This window comes from Corella eumyota, chromosome 4 (assembly GCF_963082875.1).
Source record: "Corella eumyota chromosome 4, kaCorEumy4.1, whole genome shotgun sequence".
NCBI lineage: Eukaryota > Metazoa > Chordata > Ascidiacea > Phlebobranchia > Corellidae > Corella > Corella eumyota.
In genome coordinates, this window is record NC_137493.1 from 15,923,332 (window position 1) to 15,948,645 (window position 25,314).

A 25,314-nucleotide genomic window follows, 5' to 3' on the forward strand; every position below is an offset into this window, starting at 1 on the left:
TATCATGTGTTCTGCGCCAGAGAAAATACAAATATATATCAAATATAAGTCAGTTAGAAATAAGAATTTAAAATTTTGAGATTGTTTAAATTAGTATTTATTGATATTTTTAATACTTGTGATAATTGGAAACTTTATAAATTTGAACAATGCGGTCTTATTATGTTTTTACAAACTGATTATTCCTTAATCAAGTTAGTAAAACAGCATAGCATAATAACCTAAGTAAGCTTAATGCTAGAGTATTCAAAATACTTAATCAGACACCACAGTTATTAGTTAAAAAATACACTTTCACCTTATAATACTTTTATTGCCTATACATAGAAATAAAGCATGCATAACACAGACATCAGTAAACATGAAATACCAATTATATCGGATGGAACTCTTTAGCACAGTATATTTGGTTTAAAAATATAAAAAATAACTTATTTAGAATAAGAACTAATTTAAAAACGTAAAGTTTGTACCGGAATAATTAGTAAAAAAGTTACAAAAAGCATAATACAAAGCAGCAAGCTGTAAAAAAGTACAAAAATAATTTCAATCTCATAAGGTACAAAAGAACAGACATTGTAAAAAAAACTTGTTGTTATACAAAAATTCGACATTTCAAATGATTTATTTACATATATATGTACATCATTGGACAAATATATTGTGTAAAATAGTTTAGCTAATAGTTAAAGTTAGATTTGTTTATGGATTCCATAATTCTTTTGTTTTCAGCACTAGCAGCCTGCCACACATTTTCTAACTGATTTTCAATATCCCTATTATTAAAATATTGTATTAAAAATAGGTGTTGTATTGGTAATTAAGCTTTAAAATAATTAAAAAATATATATTAGGTCCCAGGTTTGTACTTATGTTAGGTTTTAATGTTACAGTTGCTAGCATAACGAAGTTTCAAAACTTAAGAAACAATTTTAAAATCTTACTGTTTGCTTCTTGTCATATCCTCCAACGCTTCTTGCTTCTGATGCAGCAGCTTCCGGAGATGTTTAACCTCCCTCTCTTGCTCCATCAAGTGACCTTGATGTGACTCTTCAACTTCTTTTAATCTTCCATCGACGTCTCGAGACTGGATAGCAAGTTTGCTGCGACAATTCTATAGAAAAACATAAATATTTAGGGTTAGACTATGCAGCCATTGCAAATTCTTGCTTTAAATATTTTTTAATATAAATATTTATACAAAAGAGCTTTATGGACAATACATACATTATGTGACCAATTGGATATTATGTATGTATTTACTTTAACATTAAAGAATCTGTCATTTGTAATGATAGGCAAATCAATAGGTCAAATATTAGAAATCAATAGGCCAAATATTAATTAAAAAAGAAGGGCAGGCAATGACTAATTTCACAAAAAGGAGTTTAAAATAAACCTTTAAAGTTTCTTCCATTCTTCCCATCTCCCATTTTTCTCTCATAGTTTGCCTTAACGCAGATTCTGAAGCCTTCTGTTCCTTTTCAGCCATTGCAGCATAAGTTGAACGCTCCAATGTGGCTTTCTCTGCAACTCGAACCACGTTAGCAAGGTGAACTTGGCATTGGAGTTCCCTTTCGTTTGAAGCATCTAAGTCACTTTGTAGTAATTCAATGTGGTCTTTAAGTTTTCTAAATTACACAAAAAGTTTTAGTTTTTTTTTGTAGAAGAGTAATAATTAGTTGTCAGTGGTTTTATAGAACGTCAGTACTTTTTCAGCATACATTTAGCCAGCAAAATTTATATTTTTCAAAGGTCAATTATTTATGTTAGTTTTTAGTAAATTTTCACTTTGTTATATTTTTATGGGCAAAGAAAAGGTAACCTAGGTTGAGTAGTTACCTTTAAAGTTTAATACCACATTTTATATTTTAGTATGTAGCTTAAATTCTTAAAACAAACCTTCTGCTTTCTTTTAAAACTTCAATCTCTCCTTGCAGTTGTTTTTTCTCTACATTTATTTCAACAACTTCATGCAGGGCGTTTGTCTTTTCTTTTTGCATTTCCTGAAAAAATCAAGTTTGTTAAATTTCAGTTTACAATTTACAATATTGAGTATATAGTAATTTTATCTAGTGAGTTATATGTAATATCTGGACTTAACACATAAGGTAAATGATACTTTATAAAGACAATAAAGAAAGGTGTTGTTCTTTATTTACCTTCACTTTATTCATTGTTTCTTTAAAATCTTTTGTGTTTTGTTCTTTTAAGTCTTCGATTTCACTTTAAAACAAAAAGTAAAGATTACCAATCCAGTTTACTATATACCTTTAGTGTAGTAAACAGCTCAAAATTTGGTATTATTGTAGTTCTTAACACCAATTAAGGTTATTAAGGCATTCTTTATGTTAATAGACTGAAAAAATTGCTTTAAAAGGCGTAAGAAAGAGTTTTGTATATTTATTTGATATTACTTACCCTTTGTAATGTGCAATTGTTTTAATATGATCTCTTGGTGATACTTTTTCATTAGTTTCCCTGTTTAACTTTTCGTGTTTTTCTTTTAACTCTTCCAAATCCAATTTGATATCTGTTCTTGCTTTCTCAGTATGTTCTAATTCAGCATCAGTTAATGCAAGTCTTTGAGACAGTTGACCAACTATATTGAAAAGCATGATATTTTGTTATTAAATAGGTAGGTTTATGTAGCATATTGTTTGTAGTACTAATTATTGGGCAATATTTTAATTTTAGATTTGAATTTCCACTGTTTACATGTTGTAGTATATTTAGTAATGCCTAAATAATTTAGCAGTAATTAGCTTTAAAATAAACTAACATGTAAATTGGACAACAAGTATATTAATAATGCAAAAAGGCGAGCAATAATTATAATTACTTTAGTAATAGTTGTGTTGTTAGAATTTTTTCAATGAATTTTTAGTTGTGACTTATTTTAAAGTTTAAATAAATAAACTAACCCTCAGTGACGTGTTTCTTGTGCATGTCTTTGACCTTGCCCTCCATTAATTCAAGCTGTTCCATCAGTACATGAATCTCATCTACCATCAAATTGTTTTGCTCTTTCACATTATCCCTACAAAAAATATAACCTGAGTTTTTAAGATTGCCTATTACACTATATATTATATTTTTGCATATTATATTGCCTATTATACTATATATTATAAGAATTTTATTTTACATACCATCTTTCTTGAGAAACGTAAGGTTCTGCTTTTTTTTCTTGGTTGTTATATTGAAGAATTTCATTCTCTTGTAGAATAACCTCCATCTAAACAAAATACCAATTGTCAATACAAGATATACACAAAGATGCTTATTTTTATCAAGACCTCAATTTTACCTAAATTAGATTGTTGTATTATTATTCGTTTAGTCAAACCATAAATGCAAGGTTACTATTTACCTGTTTAGCCAACTCGTTAAATTTTTGTTGATATATTTGGATCTGTTCAGCTTGTGTTTGTAGCTGGTTATCATAACTCAGGAAAAGTGGAGACAGAAACTTTGTATCAGTCTAAAAAAGCATTACAATTAAATTTATTATATGGTCTAGTTTTTTGACAAAATCATTAATTTACCTTTTGCAGGCAATAAACAAAAACTTATTTTTTAAGTTTTTAACACACTGGTGTAACATGATTTGTTTATTAAATACTTAAGTTGAAATAAAGGGCCAAATGGAATAATTTGATTTACCATCCATTTTGGTATGTTAGAATCTTCAGGCAGTCCTTTAACATTCTGAAGTTCAGCTGATGAGTCTGTATATTTTTGTTGATATTTACTCAGTTCTACATTGAGTCTGTGCACTGTTATCTTCAACACTTCGTTTTCATCCACCATTTCTTGTATTTGTTGCTTTAAGACTATGCCCTCCATGCCCATTATACCTAGATATGTATTTTTTGTTATAGTGTTTATATATTTAATATTATTTTTAATGAAAAGTGATTGCCCTTGTGATTAACATTACATGCATATTTATGTACTTAAATTTACAGAACTGACTGTATATTTATTTATTCGTTAGTTATTGATAAAAAATAAAAATGAACAGAAAAACTTCAGTTTAGGATTAAAAATGATAGACCTATGTAGTTATAACTTGACTTGTGATTATGTGCCACAACATAGGTTTTAATTTCTTATGTTTAACAACTTACTTCCTCCTTTCAGTATTTCCACAATATCTCTGACCAATTGGTGGTCGTTTATTTCAGTATTTTCATCTGTAAAATTCTCTGTAGCATTTTCACCATACCCAGAAGAAGGTTGCTCTGTTAATTCAAACATAATTTGGGTGAAATTTTTTATAAAACACCCAAAATGAAACCCTTAGTTACCTCAGTTACTGTCGTGTAGTGGCCAGAACACTTGGATTCATTACATGAAGTACTGGGTTGAATCCCCATTGCTCTCATGCTGTAGCGCCCTAACCAATACCTAATTAGCAGCTTATTACCATCAAACAATTCTAATCTATAATATCTTAAACTGCCGAAGTTGAGACTGGGTTGGGGTATTTGATGTTACTCTATGTTTAGATTGTAAAGTCGATCTTTTTACATCAAGGGTAAATAAAAATAAAAGAAATATAAGTTGTTTTAAACTTTATTAATTCACCTTCAGTTGTCTTTGAATACTGACTTTTCTTTTCTTCCATGAGTTTAAAGATCATTTCCCGAGTTTGCTCATCTTTTAATCTCATCCTCTCTTCCAGATCTTTGATCTTGGAGGACTCCTCACTGTTGTCATGGTGATCTACATCACCTGCTGCTCTTTGAAGAGGAACTTGAAAAGTTTGCTAAAAAAAAATTAAATATTCTTGTGAAGAAAAATAAAACTTTAAAAACTTTGAAAATTATTTAGAACAGACTTTGAAAAAAAAAGAAGTTTAAAAAAAGTAATTACCATTTTAGAAGTAGAAGGCATTACAGTAGGCTCTTCAATTATTTTTCTTTTCACTTTCTTCGATTTCTTTTTTCTAGGCGTTATCTTTTAAAAAAGTCAATATTTAACAACCAAGTTATACTTGTGTGTATATAGTAAACTTTACAACCCAAAATCAAACAAATTTACGACCAGATTTGAGAATTTATTTTATAGTTTTTCTTGTAACTGAAACTGTAAGGGAGTGAAATATAATGTTGCTATGATATGAAAAATGTTTATTTACCTTGTGTGGGACGGCATATACATCAGCTGAATGAGATTGTCTTGATGTAACTTGAGTAATGCTGTCTATAAAGTAATATTATTTTTTAACATTTAAAATTAACAGTAACTTTTGTCATTTTTAAAGTAAACACAAGATTTCTTAAAACATCTAATCATGGATGGAAAAGTTTTATGCATTTTATTATTTTATTTCTAGCATCGTTTTTACTAGTCGATAACCCGTCCCACAACAGGATTTTATTTGTCGTAATATAGTCTTATAATATCTCTTAACTAATATTTGCCAGCCATAATTAACCCGCACACCATAAATGGCAGTGTTTTTCATTTTGAGTTATAAATGGGAGACACGTGTATTTATATAACCTCCATTATATATAGATGACTAAAAATTTGATTCTTGTTGGTACATAAATACACAATGAATTTACCATCATTGTAACTATCTGAATGAAGTCCAGAGTTTTCATCTTCTTCTATAAATCCATCTTGTGGTGAACCATCGGTGTTGTATTGAATTCTAGCATACATGTCATCCTGTAAGTGAAAAACATTACATTATTATAAAAATACAAAAAAACAGTAATTCCTTTTAGTACAAGTGGCAACAACTTGTTTGTTAGTAAACACAAAAAATACTCTGCAGGCATAGTATATACATCTTATTTTACCCACATTTTTCTAAGTTTCCACCTCAACATTTTTAAAAAAATCTTTACAAAATAGCAATTTTTAAAGGTCAGAAATCAAACAATCGGCAGCGTGGTTTAGTGGTAAGAACACTTGCTACACCACACATGGGGTCGTGGGTTCAATCCCCACTGCTTTTATGCTGTAGTGCCCTTGAGTAAGGTGCTATAAACAGTCTGAACTCCTGCTGAGCCAGCACTTAATCAGCAATATAATTACCGGGCAATTATAATTTATAATATCCCAAACTGCCACAGGCAACTCGAGACTGGGTCGGAGTAACTAATGTTACTCTATGTTTAAGACGCGCATTCGACTTTCCCACATCGAGGATAAAGATATATACAAAAAAAATTGACATTAACACGTAAAATATAATGTTAATCATAAATTGAATTGTTATAATCAAACAATTGAATGTGACCAAATGTTTGGTAACTTAAGTTGAAGTATCATAAAGTGTACTTACCTCTTCCACATAATTGCCATCACTTAATCTGTGGTGCATGGGTTCGTAACTAACTCCAACATTCTCGATATTTATTCCTGAGGTTTGTGGTCCAACTCCAATAATTCGAGCTAAAAAAATAATAAAAAAAAAAATAAAAAATAGGAATTTAAATTTGTTTGTACTAGCTTATAATAAAAAAGTTGTTCAATTTAGGAAGAAATTATTTGTAAGGAAGTTTATTCCACGAAACTGTCTAACTTTTTGTAATTTTTTGAAATAATATAACATATTTCAAAATTAGTAATTTAAATTTAATTGTGTAAGCTTATAACAAAATTTAAATATGTTTTACTTGAAAGAAAAATCTCTTGTGAAAAGTTTTCATTTTACAACCAATTTTTAAATATTTTGTAATTTAATATAGTTGATAGAAAACCAAACATGTCTTAAAACTGATGTTACAAACCAGTTCTTGTTGCAGCAATAATAGCCGGAACTACAGGTGACATCACTGCCTTCTTTTTCTTTCCTTTCTTTTGTATAGTTGGGGTCGGTGGAGGGCTGTTTGGGACGGCTGTGAAAGCTACAGGGGGCACTAAAGCCAAACCAATATGTCGCTATAAAAAAATAAAATTTTTAGGTGTTTTTACTATAGTTACTTTTTTCTTAAGAATATTAAAATTTTTGCAAAGTTAAGGCCTATAAAAATTTTTAAAAGACGTTTAAAATGTTTATGCTTTTTAAAATTTGAAATATTGCCTTAAAATAAAAATGTTTTTTTAGCTTACGTAAGGCGATACATCTTTTTTCTTCTTTACTGTAAATCGAGACATCAGAAATCTTTATTTCACGATAAAAACTACTCCAATATTTACAAATATACACAGTTCTAGCTGGTGTTACTTCAAATAATACGAAATAAACATAAAACACACTTAAATCAAGTGTGAACCCTTGTAAAAAAAATTATCGACCGCGTCTGTAGTTACAAAATGTTTACATTTTCCACATTCCAATGTTGTCAAATATTTTTGCACAAATTTAAAAACATTTTTTAAGTTTATTTTAAAATATTAATCTGTTATTTTTATATTAATTAAATTATTCTTTTTGTGATATTATTTTTTTAGTATGTATTTAGGTATTAATAGAGAATTTAACAACTCTTATGTATTTTTTTCTATTTTTAGAAAAATGTATGCGTGATTAAAATAGATTTTTTAAATCTTAGATATTGCATTACTATAATGCTTTCTGTTTTGCTATTAACTTTTATGAAATGTTTTTGTTACTATTTTATTAAATAAAATTAAATAATTAATAATTTATAAATCCACGGTTCCTTGCGGTTGTGACCGTTGGTGCCCGGTTCTACATCTTTTCGTAAACAAACAACATTAAAATGTAAAGGCGAAAACTTTTAAAATAAAAATGCGTTCTGTAGGACTAATGATAAACTTATACTTAAATTATTAACATAAGGACACTATTACATAAATGTGGTTAGTCTAAAGATAAGTGTATTGTTGTTTTTATTTAAATAACATCTGAAGGTCGTAGGTAAATGCGGTTAACAACAATCTTACAATTCCCTTCAAACTGTCAAAAGTATTTCAAAATTAATCAAGTTAATTTAAGTCTTTACAAGGCTTATAGACTTATATGAGTTTATAAAAATAAAGTATTTTGTTAGTCTTGTTATTTACATGCTTGTTTAATACATAAATTTAATTCTATTGGTCAGTAGTTCTAGTTGCTAAGTCTGTAAGTGCCTTATTCTGAACACGTTAATAATTTTTTAACTGTTTGATTTTTCTAAATTTAGATAAACTTTTAATAAAAATGTCAAGTAATATTTCAACTACAACAACGCCGGTAACTATTCAAACAACAACAAATGGAACTACAACAACTTTACTAACAACATCAACAACAACAATAAATCAGACAACCACAATCCTTCCCAATACAACAACAACTACAACATATTTTCCAAATACATCGGTAATTACCACAACCCCATATTCAAATACTTCAGAAAGCAAATGTTTAAGTGTTTTATACCAAGATATTTATAATACCAGGTAAGTTATATTTTTAAAAGAAACTTTTATTTATTTAATAATTAAAAAAATTAATAAAAGTAATTTTCTTTAATGTTTTAGTAGCTGTTTTTATTTTAATTTTATTTTTTTATTTTAACAGTGTTATTTTAATTTTTTGTTGTTGTTAAAATTATTTTATTTTTATTAATTTAACAACTTAAAGAAAGTGGTGGATTTTGAATTATATATATCATGAAAAGCTGTATTTAACATTTAAGTTTTTAAGAATTAAATAGATATATAGGCTATATATATCTATTACTAATATATCTATTAGTAATTATTACAATAAATATTCATATGCCAAAATAATTACTTTTATAAATATATTATATTATAATTCAAAATTCAATATCAAAATTTTTTTTCGTTTTTAGAGTTCGTATCTGGGATGTTATTTTGTTTATCCCCAATGTGATTTTTCTTATTTTTGTACTTTATCGAATGAGAAGAGTTTGGCATCGAATTCTGTCTGGAATAGGCAGTGGGGGAAGCCCCATATTTGTTACCTACTTTACCCTGGTTGCGGTGACAGCGATTCTGGCAGTTATTCGATGTATTGTGTCCATGACTGTTGATGCTACGAGTCTCAATGGAAATGATGCAAATAAAGTAATTTTAATTTTTGATTTTTAATGATAAATCTGCTAGTTATAATTTAACTTAAGTTTTTAAGGTCTGTTTTGTTAAGGTCTGTTTTTTTTAATTTATTCTTCTTCAAATGGAAAGGTCGACTCCCTGACCAAAACATAGAGTAACTGTAGTTATTCAGATCCAGTCTTAAGTTGCCTTCGGTAGTTTGGGATATTTTTAAATATTACTGCTCGATAATTAGGCTGCTAATTAAGTGCTAGCTCAGCGGAAGTTCATACTACTTATAGTGCCTTATTCAATGGCGCTACAGCATAAGAGCAATGGGGATCGAACTCAGGACATCATGTTGTAAAGTCAAGTGTTGTGACCAGTACACCACGCTGATGGTATGTTTTATAGTAAGGTTATTATTTTTTGTATTAACAGAACGCAAACTAATTGAATTATTTTTTACAGATTTTATGGGTAGTGTTGAGATTCTTCCTCCTGATGGCAGAGATGAGTGTTTTGGTTTTTGGAATCGCTTTTGGACATCTTGACAGTAAAACCAGCATCAAACGTGTTCTGTTTGTGACTACTTTCTTTGCGCTTGTATATTCAGCTGTACAGGTGAATATCATTTTGTGTGATTTATTATTAATAATCAAAAATAAAGACGTTAAACAAACAATACAAAAATATCAATAACATTGTTGAAGTCTAATACAAATATGTAAGGATCTAGGTTTGATATAGATCTATAATAATATTTGTTTTATTTATTTTTGTATTTTGGAATAATAAAATGTCAGTTTTTTTATACCATGAATAGAATGACGTTATGTTCTTATATCATAGTATAGTGAAACTGGAGACTTGATTGTTTTTATTTTTTACTAAATTGTTATATAGATAGTTAAAGAAAACTTAACCCTTTAAATTGGCCAAGTCAAAATATTTGCTTTTATTAATACTTAAAAATCAGTTCAACAATTTCTAATTTTTGCTGTAGTGCAACAAAATTAAGCTTACTAACTTCATGCTTTTTACATTTCACAGAGATTTGTAAAGAATTTATTTTATTTTTTTAATATTTTTAATTTTATTTTAGGGGGTCCTTGAACTAGTTGTACCAGACCCGAAGTTTGATATAAAAGATACAAATTGGACAGTTTATGGTCATGGCGGTTCATTATTTTGCTTTATAACTTCTATTGTGTTTCTTATGGTAAGTCTTATCATTTAATATTATTAAATTATTTCAAATATAATTTGTGTGGGTTTAGTAAATTAGGATATCATTACCTAGTTAATTTAGTTGTTTAACTTTTATATGTTAATAAAGTTGTATTTTATTTTTAGATATATCTTCTAGTTCTGTCGTTACCTTTTTTGAAATTTCTGCAGAAGTATTTATCAGTGCCAAGTAAGTAAATTACTCTAAAATTTATTTAAAATACAAAATTAAATTTTTTAGAATATATTTAAGATAAATATTATTTTAAATTTATTACATTATTATTGAGTATAAAAATCTGTATCAGCACTTATTATAAAAACCAAAAACCTCTTTTACTTTAATTTTTATTGCCCTTAAGCCATGCTTGATTCTTGGATTTATTTAAATATAAAACAATAACTTTTAAATTAAATTTTTAAACCAATAACAATATTACCTTAAAAAAAATAAAAAGCAAAAAATGCCTTTCTTTTATTATGTTAGTAAGACAGTCTGTATAAATAGTGCTTTCTGCAGTAAATTAATTTTTGTTTTTATTTTTAGCTCGAAAATCGTTTTATATCTACGTTGCTTTTATGTCCTTACTCTATTTTCTTGCTGCCCTAGGTAGTGGGTTATTATTATACAACAATATGAATGGTTTATGGTAAGTTTAACAAAAATCCTAATATTAGCCAATTTTTAATACAATTATGATGTTGTATAATAACTTAATAAGCCTATTGTATTAAAAATCCTTTAATAATTAATAAGCTTCTGTGAAGTACACCCTAAATTTAATATCTTACATTATATATAATTAGAATTTATTTGATTTTTTAACGATATTTTTTCTTAAGCCATCAGTAGTTATTCCCTATGATAATAAAAAGGTTACATACCACAAATATAGTTACATTCTGCTTTTAAACCAATCCAATTAGTATAAGACCTATTAGTATCTTAACATTATCCATATTTTTATAATTTTAGTCTTTTGAACGCGTTTTCGCTGGCTTATTTTACAATCTTTGCACCGATGGTTTATTGGACATTCCTGAGCTCTTACTTCGGAACAACTAAGCCTAACAACATGTTGTTTTCATATGCCACACATGTGGATGAAGGGTTGCCTGATATCGCTGATTACGATGTACCAACGAATGGTATAACGGTAAGTCTTAAAAAAGAAAAAGTCAGACTGTTTAATACTTTCAAAGCCGTTTTTTGCGTTTTGTTAAAAGATGTTATGGCATGGAAGCAGTGGGAATCGAACCCCTGATCTTTCATGGTTATGCTTAGTGCATGTAGTCCATGCGTTTTGGCATACCTAAAACCTGAAATAAGTTTTGTTATATTTTTGCTATTGCATCATAACAATTAACATTTTTTCGGCATAGTGTTTAGAAGGGTCTTTTAAATTAACTTATGACTAATATACATATATTTGTAATGATGTTTAATTATTTATCTCGTGACGCTTACACGTGACGTCATATTAAGTTATAAAACGAATTCATTACGTGACTAATGTTTATAGTAAAAGTGACTTTTCTGCTATGTAAACGTGGCTGAAAATCATGCGTTTATTCGGTTATGCGAATTTCTATGGTATAAGGGGCTAGTTTAAACCATAGTTTGGTAGATAGTCATTATGAGGTTACTTTAAAGCACTTATTTAGATTTAAAACTCACCAATAAAAACTAAAATGCTCCAAAGAAAAATAAATTACCAAAATTTTGTCACCAAACCCAATTTATAAATGAATTTTTGAAGGTGGATTCAACCCTTAGTGGGATTCTAGTATTCGACCATGGTCAGAACCAGCCTTACCAGATATCAAATGGTCATATAGAAGAACCACTTCATGATTTTGCTAGCCAATCATTTGACGAATACCCGTCCACCACACCTGATAGTTCACACAGTTTTTTTAACGAAGAAAACAGAAGTGAATAATTGAAAAAAAAAAAAAAAAAAATGCTTTAAAATGTTTAATATTTTCTGCAAAACTGCTCTACGAACTAAAAATTCTCCGCAAAAAACGACTTATCATTTTTAAAATATCTTGAGAAGCTATCACACAATTTAAAAATGTCCAACAAAAAATACCAAACAATCCCAAAATGCTTTTGAGATATACTCTAATCAGCTTTTAATATAAAACTAATAACTTTATATATGCCTTTTGGTAAGTATTTAAACATTTTGTCTATTATAAATTCACTGAACCTATATCTAAGTTATATGCATTAGATAAATATCCTCGTTACAACTGTATTTAAATCTAAACTAAGGTTAATATTACAAAGATGCTACTATACTAACTTAAACTAAATTCTTTCTGCTTTGTAATATATTGAACTTCCTTCTATATGTGTATACGTATTTCTTCGGTGTGCAGCAGTTATAAATAGTCAACTATTTTATATTAGTTACAATATAAAAGTAAGATATGCCTAACTAGAATATTTGGATAATTAATTTGCCATATTAAGCGGAATTTTATTGTAGGAATTTTTTAAGATATATGTCAAGTAGCACTTTAAGAATATAGTTAAACTTATTTATATCAATATTTTTGTTGCATATTTTTACATCGGAGATTACTTTAAAGTTTCACATTGTTTAGTCATATACAAATATATATATATACATTGACTTTATTGAAGTATGAATGTTGGGTTAACGCTAGAAGGCCGCTTTATTTAGCATACTTTAAACTTAAGACCCTTTTGTTTTTTAAATACTGGTCACGAATTCGCGTTCAACATACCTCAGGTTCAAATCGCAGTGATGGTATCTTTTTGGCTTTAGGTCCCGTGTTTACTGGGAACTTAGAACGTGCCCTTGGTAGACACTCTACATAAACATAGAAAGAAAATTGGGAGAAGCCTATAAGAAAAAATGGTGCAGTAGGAAAGTTTTACTGTTAATCGATTTGGATGCCTGTAAATGGAAGAGAGTTTTTTTTAGGTAATTTTTGGGTATTTAAATAATAGTTTTATGTATAAATTTGACTTATAAAGTGTAATACCTTGACAGAATAATTACAACGTTTTATTAAGCGATTTATTGAGATTCGCTTAATGTCCCTTCTAGCTGTTTAAAAGTTTTATTTTAAATATTTAAGCCAAAAACCCTGTTTAAGTTAAACGTCGTATATTTCACATAAAAGCGCAAATTCACATAAAAAACGAATCAAAATAATGTTGACTTCAGGCAATATTAAAAACAAAATAAATAAAGCAAAAAACAATAAAATCTAGACAAAACAGTATAAAATCGTCGCTACTATCAAACCATTAAAAGTATGAAAAACTAATATTCTAGACCCGCTAGATGTCGTGGTCTCCATTGTCGCAGTGCTATTTTCTTGGTCAGTATCTAGTAATGTTAGTCGCATCGCCCTAGCAAGCTTTATTTGCTTTGGGGCGTTCTCTTTTTTGCCTTGATCAGAAATTATTGTTTTTTCAGTGCGCTTTGTAAGAAGAGGAGTTGTGGTAGTTGTAATAATTGTTTCTTTTTTAGTACTAGGCAAAGTTTGTTTCATGTTATCTTTTACTTCAACCTTTTCTCCTTTATTGTCATTTTCGTATTTTTCTTCCTCTTTATTGCCAGGCTCCTCCGGGACTTCCGGTTCTTCCAAATGGGGCGGAAATGTCGGAATTAAATCCGCTTCTCCGCCTTGATCCGCTTCTTTTTCAATCCCAGGTTCTCTATTCATCAGACACTCGTTATCATAAATATATTCCTCTAAATCTTGCCTTGTTTCGGTTGTGTCAAGTAGAACCGGGTTCTGGCTGTTGATTTGATCGGGTACGAATAAGGGACCCGGATTCTGCCCCCCGGTCCCGATACCTCCTTCAACTTGAGGCTGAATAAACATAAAGTAGGCTTGTCCTATCTCGACATCGATCTGTTAAAAGATAATGATGTTATGATTGTATTTAAATATGTAGAGTTTGTAAAGTAACGCATTGTTTTGCCGTATAATATACCTTTTGTAATATTTTTCATTTTTAAAAGATCCGATTTTACTTTTAGAATTAGACCAATTGTTACATAAGCACCCTGAGGGTAATCATGCTTTGATATCAATTTACCAGCTATTTTATCATCCAATCAAAAAGCATTAATTCCGTTCTTACCTTTAAGCATTTACCGCTTGAAAATCCCATCTCAGTTACGTTGAAATATTTATTCTTTTCACTCAGTTCAACTTTGTAACTTTCTTTACATTTTAAAAGGCAGAGCAGATCGAACTCGGTTGTATATAAGCCTCCCAATCGTAAAGGGTATTGTCGGACAGCCTAAAAGTAAAAATATACATTTAAATTCCTAGTTTATATAACATTACATTTAAGTATATTTACACATTTTTATCAAAGTTTCTGATTGCGCGAAAGCACGTAAAGAATGTGGTTTATTCAGTTTTAAGTCTCTTATACCATAATTACATGCTTTTAATACTTAATTTCTTCCGTTTTTATGTGACGTTTATTAGCAGTTCTTATCCTTATACGGCTACTTATGTAGAGATTCTTTGAAAAGACACGTAATACAAAATACCGCCAAAAATAATAAATTACATCATTGTAAAAACAAGCAATTTAAATACATTTTATGCGGTCGCAAGGTGTACTGAAGATATTTTAACAATTTCTACCAAATTGGTTTTAAAGTTGAATAAAAAAGGCCCTACAGCAATGACCAAAAATATGTTAATTTAATTTTAGTATATTTTGACTGGGCGTTTTCTGTTACCCTTGCATAAACAATTGTCTCCGCTTTTTGAGCTCTGATAGTTAAGGATTGCTTCTCCAGCCCAATCTCGCTACAGCCCGTTGCCGTTTGAAATACCAGCATAACCATAACTACTATTAATTCGTATAATTTTGCCATAATTACTAGCCTATAAATATATTTTTAAACTTAATTCCTGTGAATATATAGATAATTATTAGTATTTAATAATAGCTATATTTAATATTTTTAAAATGCAATTAATATTAAAGGGCGTACAAGTCTGTAACACCCTTTCTTAAAGGTTACATTTAATTCTGTATAAATATTTGCATTCTACCATAAACGAATACAAGATTAATTTGGGCGAATTTTATCCTATAAATATTTAATACCACATGCCAATACAACATTTACCAGAATTAAGTTCTTGTCCTTAGAAAACAGCAAGCTTTTATACGCTGTACAAGTATAGGAAATCGCTACTTAATTTAATATTTCGAACCCACGCAATTTTGAAACCCTAACGCGTGGGTTATGACGTCATTGTCGTAGAGTATAGCAATTAAAATTAAAGTTGTAGAGTTCAAAATATGATTTTGTTTATCTGTCTAATATATATAATTAGATATATATTGTAAATAAACCACGCGTCTATGTTTTAATCTGACTTTGTTAATATTAATCCTATAGTAAGAGTTAGTCGTCAATACATGTTGGTATTTTCTCAATACGAATTTAAACTACTATAAAGTCTTTATATATTCAACAATAATTTTTTTCAAAAACATGTTTTTATAAAAATAAATCCATTTTTAATGTATGACAGTACAATTTTAAACATATTATACACCTCGGTTTCCTCATTATCATTTGAGAATTATTTTTTAAGTAAATTTTATATAATTAAAAATAATTTGATCTAACATAAAAACTGACCTTTTTACACTGCTTTGAATTAATCATAAAAAATAATTTGCCCACTATTACGCTTGACCTGACTATTATGCATGTCAACCTTTTTCTATCAATTCGCCGAGGATTTGATAGCTCGGGGCTCAGCTAAACAGAGTTTTTCGCGCGGGCAATTTATCTCAAATCATCTAAAAAAAAAACGATTACAAAAATCATGTCGGAAAAATAAATATCACAAACTTTTTTTTATTGCCATAAAATTACAATTTCTAATAATAAAATCTATAGCAATAAAGAACTACTGAATAAGACTGTAAAGCATATAATTTCGGTATTATCTGACGCTAATTTAAATTTCTTGTTAGTATATCAAAAAATACCTAATTATTCTTTTAACATAGTGGCCTAATTTGCATTTATAATATGCCTTAATAGCTTTAAATAATATACCCTTAGTGTTTGTAAGCTTAAATTTAAATTTACTGATAGGCGTAGTCTAGCTTATATTATATAAACATTTACGGCTTAAAATCTTTAATTTGTTGTCGTTAAAAACATTTGATTATATTTAGCAAAATCACATATGTATAAAAATACGCCAATATTGAAAATTGTTGATTTTAGAATTCTTTATGGGGTTGATTTAATATAAATTAGCAAAAAAAATTAATAATTTTTATTTTAGATATTTTTGTTTTGACGATAGCATTCGTAGATAGATATCTTAACCACGCAATTCTTATTTGTCTACTATATGAAAACCAATATGTTATGAGTTATACATTTAACGATAATTTACATAAAACGCAATACCTCAATAAAAATCCCGTTTTTCGATTTTTTACGCACTTTAATGACAGTTATAACAATAAATAACAGAATGATGTAATAGGAAATGGACAAATTAATTTAATAGTTTTAAACATGACATTGTTTTTTTTACGCGGGGTTTTACATTATATCAAAAATCGGTCAACTAACGGTCAAAAAATATTTAAAAAAATAAATACGATTTAAAATTGCCCATTAAAAAGGCTTACATTTAAAACCAAATGCTTTACAATACATACACAACTAAATATTTGCTCTAGCATGCTTTAGGCTTTTTTTTAATTTCAAGATTTCACAAAACGTTAATTGCTTTAAAAACTTGCATTCCAAACTGTTGAATGCAAGTTCTTATTAATTGGTGTTTGGTGAATGGTGGTAGGAATTAATTTCTTAAAAATGTTGAAATTAAAAAGGTAAGTGTTACAAAATTTTATGGTACAAAAATTATTTAATTAAAGTGTATATATAGCTGTTATTAAACTCTTATAAAAGGTAGTGTCAATAAAGTTTAATAGTATAATTTATATCTTATAACTCATATACCATTAAATGTAGTTATATTGGAATTTAACTTGATTTTTTTATTATTCCAGTATTTACTTCGGTGCTGTTATCATGTTTATATTAAAAGGTAAGTTAAACAATTCTCCTCACTTTAAAAGCCCTATAGTAATGAGCAACAATCTTACTTAAAGCACATTTAGTCTACAATCGTTGAGCCTTCTTTACAACTTAAAAAAACGAGGTTATAGTAAAACGATTTGAGTTTATTTAAAAATGATTAAATCATGTTTTTTTTGTAGCGGTGTTTGGTGGAAACTTCGTAGCAAGGTCGTTGTATAATCCTTCTATTGACAATACAACAAGCGGTAAGTTAATACTAAATATACCTTATTTTTAAAAATCTAACAAAAACATAAATAAAGAAAGATTGTAATGTCCTAATATGTAACACATAAACAAGTGTTTACCTATTTAATTATATATTTACCCATATTATGAAACCATATAAGGCTGTAAGTAGCAAAAATAACATGATATCAAGACATTAAAGTCGGCTTTATCACACCAAAAATGGTTTAAAAATATTTTTCTTTTTTGTTGAAGGTTGTATTCTGTATGATAAGAAACTTCACATTGCTTTTCTTCTTGACACGTCATCCAGTATTAATGCTTACAGCAGCCAACAAGTCTTATTTCAACTAACCGAGTTTGTTATGAGAATTTCGGAAATGGTTGAACTCGATGTGGGACTTACTAAGGTAAGTTTGAAAAAAAGAAATTTACACTAAGCAAAATGGTTAAGTATAGGCATTATAACATGTGATAATTCCGTTCTTACCTCAAGTAAGAAGGTGAAGGTGTTTCTGTCAAGCTCAAAACTGATTGGCAGGTTGAATAGCAGGATATCTATAGATCCTATACGTTCAAAAGAATACTGGGTCAAAAATATCTAAAATATAAGAGTATTAAAAAAATGTGTACTTCGATCTCGATCTTTTGTTTTATTTAGATTTCGGTTTTTCGTTTTATCAACGACACGACCTTGGTGATACGTGACGTAGTGGATCACGTGACCCTACAAAGTGCTTTACTCCAGATGGCTCCACAAAATGCGAACAAGCAGTTTAACTACACACAAGCTTTGCTTTACATTGCCAACAGTTTTGCCAACGATAGTGCGGGATATACTAAGGTAAATACAATTACAAGACTTTAAGTTTTGTTATTTCGTGTTTGCACCACATCAAAGATTTTTTTCTACGATAAGAAGTTTAAATCTATGACTAATTTTATCTTCCGGAATACTGGCAACGTTGTGTATTCCTGGTTTATTTATATTTACATTCGTGGCCTCGCAGGTGGTTCAGCAAATCCTTAGGCCCATCCCGTGCCACTGTTATTTTAACCATACCCAAACCCGGCATTTGTTTATGTCACGTATTGGTACAAGAAGACTGACTTTCTAGTCTAAAATTAGAATAGTTTTCATTAACCTGACTCTGCGCGGTTGCTTTTTGCAGTTTCTAATATTTTTGACCTGGTAATTATTGTCTAATTACTAACGTTGCAATTGTTTTATTGAATTGTCAATAAAAAGTATATTATTAATCTTATTTGAGAATTTAAAAGCAGTGTGAATCGAAATAGGAACTTGATGAAGTAACAACCAGTACTTTTAATTTAATAAAAGTGATATTTTGTTCAGGTTTTATTTTTGGTGACTTTCACTGAGTTAGGTCCAAGCAATGTTGTGAAAGCTATTTCTGACGTCACTGGTATAACGGTTTTCGTGTTGCATATGGGCGATAAAACAAGTCCTGTTTGTGAACTAACTCCACATGCATTCTTCTTCTGCAAAACATTTTCTTCGGTAAACGAAATTGCACAAGGCGCTGATGAGTTAACTTTGGCTCTTGCTGCAAGGTAATTTAAAATACATAAGATATTTTTAAATGAGGCAAATGGCAGTGAACGCAAATTTTTTAATTTGAAAAAATAAAATTTTTTGATAATTTTAGTAACTATGTTATATTATGAATAAGATGGTAAATTTTATATACGATATAACATAAATGTATTTTAATTTTATTGTTGTGTAAAATTAATGTTCTATTTTATTTAGTTATGGATGTGATATATGTTACCCCAACCCATGTCAAAATGGGGGGAACTGCACGAATTTAAATCAGAACACGGATAAAAATTGTTCATGTTCAGGTGAATATTTCGGCCCAACATGCAACATAAAAGGTAAAAACTTAGAAAATAAAATATTATGGTTGTTCTGTTAGTATATAAATACCACTTTGTTAGTGTTTTGTTTATATATTAATATTGTAACAAATTCGCCATATTGTTGTTTACTCTTAAAAGTCCTATCTATTTCTTGTCACGTGTTTACACCTAGACTCCCGTCTTTACACCTTATCTTTATCACGTGTTCTGTGTCACGTGACTTGTTGCTTTAACTGTTTAATTGTATTGTAGTATTCGTGATACGAGTTAGAGGACGGTTGACGTAAACTTTGAGCAATAAAATACTTTTAATATTAATACAGTTTATTACACAAAAGAATATCAGGCAAAACCGTTATACTATGCAAATTTGACGTAGCAATTTAAACAAAAAAACATTGTAGTATAGTCCTTTCTTTTTTGATATTGTTAACCCAAATAAAATCCATTTTAATATAAATCGTTTAATTAATTTTTTTTTAGATCTTTGCCCTAGTGACCCATGTAATGCTCAGCCTTGCATCACGAACAGCTCGGGTGAGGTGACTTGTAATTGTACAAAGTTTGGATATCACGGCACTTACTGTCAACAGCAATACCCATGTGCAGAACAGGGGTGTCAAAACGGAGGGACATGTAAATTTAACCTAACATCAATTGAGTTGGAGTGTTTTTGCATGGATGGGTATTATGGTGAGTTGTGCCAATACCAAGACCATTGTGAATTGTCGCTAGAATTATGCAAGAAAAATGGGACCTGCTCCCACAACACCATCTCGCATCTGTCAACATGTCATTGCAAGTATCCGTTTGATGGCGCAACGTGCACGCAATGCGCTTGTCAAAACGGGGGCACTTGTAACGACACTTCTTGCACTTGTACTGTTAACTGCGAAGGCAAATTCTGTCAGAATTGTGTTCCATATTGTGATGTGGTACCATCGTTATGCCAGAATCAAGGTACCTGTACATCTAAATCAATTCTCACGTTTACTTGTGAATGTCAGCCACAATGTTATGGAGATCGATGTCAGCATTGCAATTATTGCCTTGCTAGTAACCCATGTCAACATAACGGTACCTGCGAAAGTACGACTATGAGTAATTATACTTGCAATTGCACAGAATTTTGCAATGGTACGAATTGTGAAAACTGTACGACTTATTGCGAGAGATATCCAAATATTTGTGAGAACGGAGGGACCTGCCAAGATGTTTGTAACTCTAATAGTACTTGTGATAACTACACTTGTAACTGTCTTTCCTATTGCTCTGGTGATAACTGCCAATCTTGTAACGATTTAAACGTCTGCCCTTCGAACCCAGGTATTTGTGGACCTGGAAAATGTATTGACACCGGAGGTGGGGGTCACAACTGCACTTGTCCGAAGGATTGTGAAGGCGATAACTGTGAAACTTGTCATGGTTACTGTACTGATCATCCTTCAATTTGTCTTAACAATGGAGATTGCGAAAACACACCTTCGGGCTCATATCAATGTTCTTGCCAACCGCAATGCGATGGAAACAATTGTGAAACATGCCTGGGACCTGAAAAAGATTACTGTAACTCTAATCCAACAACTTGCTTAAACAATGGAACCTGTTACGTCACAAATGGAACCGGGTTCTTTACTGTAGGATGTCACTGCCCTGTTAACTACCACGGGGTCCTATGTGAGGATTTTGTAGACCCGTGTACCTCACATCTATGTAATAATAACGGGACATGTAACTTCAATGTATCTGTTGGAACTGTATGTATTTGTGATAATGGATTTACGGGGGCTAACTGCGAGGGTAAGAAATGTTTTTATGTGACTTGGTCCGAAAAAAATTAAAATATTACTTTATGTCACGTGATCGTAAAAAAACAACGGCTTGATCACGTGACTAAAAGTAAAAGGTTAAAAAAATTGCTTATACAAAATTTTTAAATTAAGTTTTATATTTTTTACTTTTACTGTTACTTTTAGCCCTTACTTCGGACCCAGTAAATCCATGCAACTCCAGCCCGTGTCAAAATCTGTGTCAATGCATGGAATCATGTCGCCATTCATTGGGTTATAAATGTGAGGGAAGTCAGGGTTACCTTGGAAAGAATTGTGAGATCGGTAAGAATAAAAATCATAAAATTTAATTAAAAAAAAAACTTTTAAAATTTTTTGTTATAACAATTAGCAATTTATTATAAAATGGGCCTCAAGATATAAGTTTGATAAATAGTAATTATGAGCACACTTTTACCAAACTTAGTTTAAAAACTTGATTTTTATGATTGCAGACCCTCCCAGTTTAAAATGTGATGCCAATAACATAGTTGTTGAAATATCTGATAACTTCTTAAACGAGATGGTAGGTAGTGGTAAAAGTCCTTACATTACTGTTGGAGGGCAAACAAGAGTAGATGATCCATCTTGTTCAAGTAAGTAATTTGACAATATAAAACTTTTGGATGTAACAGAGTAAGTGTTTGGTTGTATAAATGTTAACCTTAATTAAAGATAAGCTATGTCATAGTAACGTAAGCGACATAAAACACATGGAAAATTACATCTACAAAAATAAGTATAGATTGTTAAATAAAGTCCAGTTACCCAGACGTTTGATCTATTAACATATTTTTTTTTACCTTGTATATAGATTATTAATTAGAATATCTTCTTCCTAGGTCAATCTTCTCTTAATGGAACACGTTTTATTACGATTCCATTGCCTTTTTCAAACTGCCAAAATCAAATTCGTAACTCAGCAGAAGGTTCAACAATTTCCAACGAGATCTGGTTAAATTTTAATAATGATCGTTCAAGGTCTGGCGTTCAATTCGATATGCCTGTCCCTCTTGGAAGGTTCACTTGTTCTTACTCAACTGAATATAACATAACAACATCATTACGACCGGTGTAAGTCAAAATTTAGTGTAACAACATTATAAAGGATTTTTTTGGATTTTCCAATACCTAGACAAGAATTTAATTAGCATTGTATTTTATTGAATTTATTAAAAGATTTAAATGGTATTTTCTTTTACTGAATTCGACCTAGAAATATTAGTGCTTGGCAATATAATCATTTTAAAACATCATTGGAAATGTAAGGTTCTGTTCAACTTCTATAGGATATCATCTCCAGTCTTATTAAGCGGAGCATTTCGATATGATCCAAGAATTCGACTTTGTAACGTAGAAGCATGTCAAGCTACTTGTGCCAACGGATTTCAAGCTAACGCAGTTTACACAGTTGGTCAACGAATCTACGCAACTATAACTACACCTAATATAGAAGTATGTTTATATCAATATAAGTGTATTTAGTAGAAAATATAGTTCTTTATATATGTAATTTCTGTGGCAAGGTCTTGGGTTATCCTACTGTCGTGTATTTATCTTCAACGTTTCACAAATAGATAAAAAAAGTTGCAAATAGATAAGAAAATGTGCAAATAGATAAGAAAAGTAAGTTTAGAGCCCCCGAGGAAACGTTAGGACGGAAAGTATGCACAGAGATTGCTACAGTACTAATAGGGTATGTAAGCTATCCGTAAACGCTGGGCTTAGTGGCAAATGATTGGGCCTCAAACTTGAGGCCTGTCTAGCCGTAACCCGTTGGCACTATCGTTAGACATTATCGTTAATGATTGTAAGGATCTTTTTTTGACAACATTTTATTAATTTTTTTTAATTCGATTCAGAAAGAATACGTTACATCGCTTGACAGTTTTGCTTTGTCGTGTGGTAGTTGGACTGGTAGAAACAGTGAGGTGATCTCATTGGTCGAAATCGGTTGTCCCACTGTGACATCATACTCAGATGCATTGTCGTTTATGCTGACCCGTAACGCCCAGAACGGAATAATTTGTCTTTCGTTCCGAACTCCGAATATGAAAAATTGTAACCAGTTTTATATCCACGCTCGGCTAGTGGTTTGCGAAACTTCACAAAGAGAGGTATACTATTTAGATACTACTACATTTGTGCTTAACTTTATATTCACTACTTGAACTGTCCTGTTAGTTTTTTGGGTTACATTATTTTCTATTTTTTACTTTAAAAATAATTCTAAAAATAATTTTTTGATATTTATTATAGATCTGCCCTTCTACTAATATTTCTCGTTGCAACTCGGTATCGATATTTAAGCGATCTATTTCAGTTGAAAAAATAAAATCTTTACTTGTTATGGGACCAATTTATTCAATTAAAGGGTCGCGTGGTATGTCTCATTTTGAGATCGAATATCCTATAGAGGATAATGAAGACGATCCAATTGGAAATAATATAGGTAAGTTGGAAAAAAAATTGTACAACTTTCTTAGTAACTATATTTAAAGTCAGTTCGTTATTATTTTAATTTTGATAATTTTTTTTGCCAAATTTTAAGCTTTTTTGGGGAAAGTAGGAAAATTTTGTTTAAATATTAAATATGTTCTTTAATATTAAATTCCTAATTCCAAATTTTTTCATTTATAGAATTGATGAATCCTATCGAAACATACGCGATACTAAGTCTTCTATCGATTCTAATGATCGTATCAATTCTCGTGACCACTTTATTACTTTGTCATAAGAAATTTCGAAGTAATGTTTAGCAAGACTCGTTTTGGTTTTATCTTGTCGTATCGTACGGCATTCAATAAATCAAAATACTAACACAAGACTTCTGTTTATTGAAAGGCAAGCTAATCAGTATTAACATCTGTCTAGCCCTTAAATTACAGGGAATAGTAATGTAATAATGCAGAATCAAAAATGGACAGGATTCGGGCAATTTGCGACTGGCATTGTAGTGTTTTCTTAACGTTTTAATTAAATTAATAATATTAATATAATATATGGGGTGGTTTGTGGTTTATTAAATTTTAGGTTGTGGATTGTTAGTTGTCCAATTTGGGTTCACCATAGGTTCTATCATAGCCTTTATTGCTAAAGTCTGACTATTTAATTAATAAATTGTTTAAGATTTAAGACTCGTTTATCTTGAATTGCACCTAAGCTTTCTGTTTAATTCAACTTGATATTAACAAACTTTTAACTAAGGATTGCGAGTTATATTGTACATACAAATAATATAAAACAAGTACTTGATTACACTAAATGCGCGATACTAAATTAAAACTGACATTACATTTTATATTGACGCGTCTGGCCGTAAAGCCAGACTTGACTGCTGTTGTCTAAACTTCAGAGTCGGCGAGTAAGTAAAAACTAAGCAATTAAGTGAGTAAGCGTAAGAGTAAGAGATTTTATAAATAAAAATACAAGCTTATATACCCAAAAGGCGGGGTAATTATAAAAACAAGGTGGCGTCGGGCAAGTTATACGAGTCGTCCTTTTCTTGGTTTCTTCTATTGCGATGACGTTTTAGAACCGGCCTGGAGCGGTTAGAAGTCTAATTGTTGGCATTGTTTTGTGCGTTGTTCCGATAAATTGCGTTGTTTGGCCTGTTAAATTGCATTGTTTATGGCCTGACCGGTAAAACGTCGTCATTTGCCGTTAATTTTTTGACGCCCCGAACCAACTTTGAAGACGTGTCGGCTCGGTGAACTCGTATGAACTTAACCCGTTGGAAAGCGGTTAAGAATTAAGCGCATGCCACAGTATAACGTCAGGTTTCTATAAAGTTTTGTAAGTCCCGCACATGGGATTAATATTAATACAACACATTTGTGAAATTTAACACAATAATTGCCTATGTCAGAGTGTGGTTAGATTAATTAACGCAATAATGCTTATTTTTAAATGAAATTTTAACCCTAACTTTCGCGTTCAAAACTGATATGCACAAAATACGTTTTATGTTCACCCATGTATGACGATGTAAACAATCCGGAACTTGCCTTAGTGTAGAAATTTAAACAAGTTTTATCAAGATGAAACAGTAGCGCAGCTGTAAGTAA

At 30.0% G+C, this 25,314-nt stretch overlaps 4 protein-coding genes across 4 annotated transcripts; 2 read left to right on the top strand and 2 right to left on the bottom strand.

Moving 5' to 3' along the window:
• Window positions 1-303: 303 nt before the first annotated feature.
• Window positions 304-7,228, bottom strand: LOC145750314 (centrosomal protein of 89 kDa-like). Its single transcript, XM_082566313.1, has 18 exons — window positions 7,078-7,228; window positions 6,756-6,906; window positions 6,308-6,417; window positions 5,580-5,685; window positions 5,147-5,211; window positions 4,882-4,965; window positions 4,594-4,774; window positions 4,134-4,247; window positions 3,667-3,860; window positions 3,374-3,484; window positions 3,153-3,238; window positions 2,925-3,040; window positions 2,422-2,602; window positions 2,163-2,226; window positions 1,903-2,006; window positions 1,400-1,631; window positions 945-1,114; window positions 304-776 (listed from the first exon to the last, which is right to left on the bottom strand). The coding sequence occupies exons 1-18, from the start codon at window positions 7,120-7,122 to the stop codon at window positions 680-682; spliced, it is 2,211 nt and encodes a 736-aa protein (XP_082422439.1). The 5' UTR covers window positions 7,123-7,228; the 3' UTR covers window positions 304-679.
• An 891-nt stretch (window positions 7,229-8,119) lies between these two features.
• Window positions 8,120-12,218, top strand: LOC145750253 (transmembrane protein adipocyte-associated 1-like). The gene is made up of 8 exons (XM_082566243.1): window positions 8,120-8,373; window positions 8,772-9,006; window positions 9,445-9,597; window positions 10,079-10,195; window positions 10,330-10,393; window positions 10,751-10,853; window positions 11,180-11,360; window positions 11,964-12,218. The coding sequence occupies exons 1-8, from the start codon at window positions 8,132-8,134 to the stop codon at window positions 12,144-12,146; spliced, it is 1,278 nt and encodes a 425-aa protein (XP_082422369.1). The 5' UTR covers window positions 8,120-8,131; the 3' UTR covers window positions 12,147-12,218.
• A 1,153-nt stretch (window positions 12,219-13,371) lies between these two features.
• On the bottom strand, window positions 13,372-15,119 carry LOC145751104 (uncharacterized). The gene is made up of 3 exons (XM_082567187.1): window positions 14,955-15,119; window positions 14,339-14,500; window positions 13,372-14,106 (listed from the first exon to the last, which is right to left on the bottom strand). Exons 1-3 carry the CDS (start codon window positions 15,090-15,092, stop codon window positions 13,453-13,455), a joined length of 954 nt encoding a protein of 317 aa, XP_082423313.1. The 5' UTR covers window positions 15,093-15,119; the 3' UTR covers window positions 13,372-13,452.
• Window positions 15,120-17,294: 2,175 nt separating this feature from the next.
• LOC145750949 (uncharacterized) lies at window positions 17,295-24,006 on the top strand. The gene is made up of 14 exons (XM_082567020.1): window positions 17,295-17,310; window positions 17,483-17,548; window positions 17,787-17,941; window positions 18,193-18,375; window positions 18,889-19,106; window positions 19,306-19,433; window positions 19,902-21,218; window positions 21,395-21,532; window positions 21,703-21,843; window positions 22,090-22,321; window positions 22,537-22,702; window positions 23,110-23,364; window positions 23,507-23,699; window positions 23,888-24,006. Exons 1-14 carry the CDS (start codon window positions 17,295-17,297, stop codon window positions 24,004-24,006), a joined length of 3,327 nt encoding a protein of 1,108 aa, XP_082423146.1.
• The last annotated feature ends 1,308 nt before the right edge of the window (window positions 24,007-25,314 follow it).

Excerpts from the sequence above, each read along its gene's own strand:
- LOC145750314 (XM_082566313.1), bottom strand. The coding sequence starts at position 7,122 with ATGTCTCGATTTACAGTAAAGAAGAAAAAAGATGTATCGCCTTAC. Across the intron at positions 3,485-3,666 it reads CTAACATACCAAAATGGATG|ACTGATACAAAGTTTCTGTC; the intron begins GTAAATCAAATT and ends ATGCTTTTTTAG. Across the intron at positions 3,041-3,152 it reads TACGTTTCTCAAGAAAGATG|GGATAATGTGAAAGAGCAAA; the intron begins GTATGTAAAATA and ends TATTTTTTGTAG.
- LOC145750253 (XM_082566243.1), top strand. The coding sequence starts at position 8,132 with ATGTCAAGTAATATTTCAACTACAACAACGCCGGTAACTATTCAAACA. Across the intron at positions 8,374-8,771 it reads CAAGATATTTATAATACCAG|AGTTCGTATCTGGGATGTTA; the intron begins GTAAGTTATATT and ends TTTCGTTTTTAG. Across the intron at positions 9,007-9,444 it reads ATGGAAATGATGCAAATAAA|ATTTTATGGGTAGTGTTGAG; the intron begins GTAATTTTAATT and ends TATTTTTTACAG.
- LOC145751104 (XM_082567187.1), bottom strand. The coding sequence starts at position 15,092 with ATGGCAAAATTATACGAATTAATAGTAGTTATGGTTATGCTGGTATTT. Across the intron at positions 14,501-14,954 it reads AGACAATTGTTTATGCAAGG|GCTGTCCGACAATACCCTTT; the intron begins GTAACAGAAAAC and ends TTTTACTTTTAG. Across the intron at positions 14,107-14,338 it reads CAAGCGGTAAATGCTTAAAG|ATCGATGTCGAGATAGGACA; the intron begins GTAAGAACGGAA and ends ATCTTTTAACAG.
- LOC145750949 (XM_082567020.1), top strand. Across the intron at positions 19,107-19,305 it reads ACTTTGGCTCTTGCTGCAAG|TTATGGATGTGATATATGTT; the intron begins GTAATTTAAAAT and ends TATTTTATTTAG. Across the intron at positions 21,533-21,702 it reads TGGAAAGAATTGTGAGATCG|ACCCTCCCAGTTTAAAATGT; the intron begins GTAAGAATAAAA and ends TTATGATTGCAG.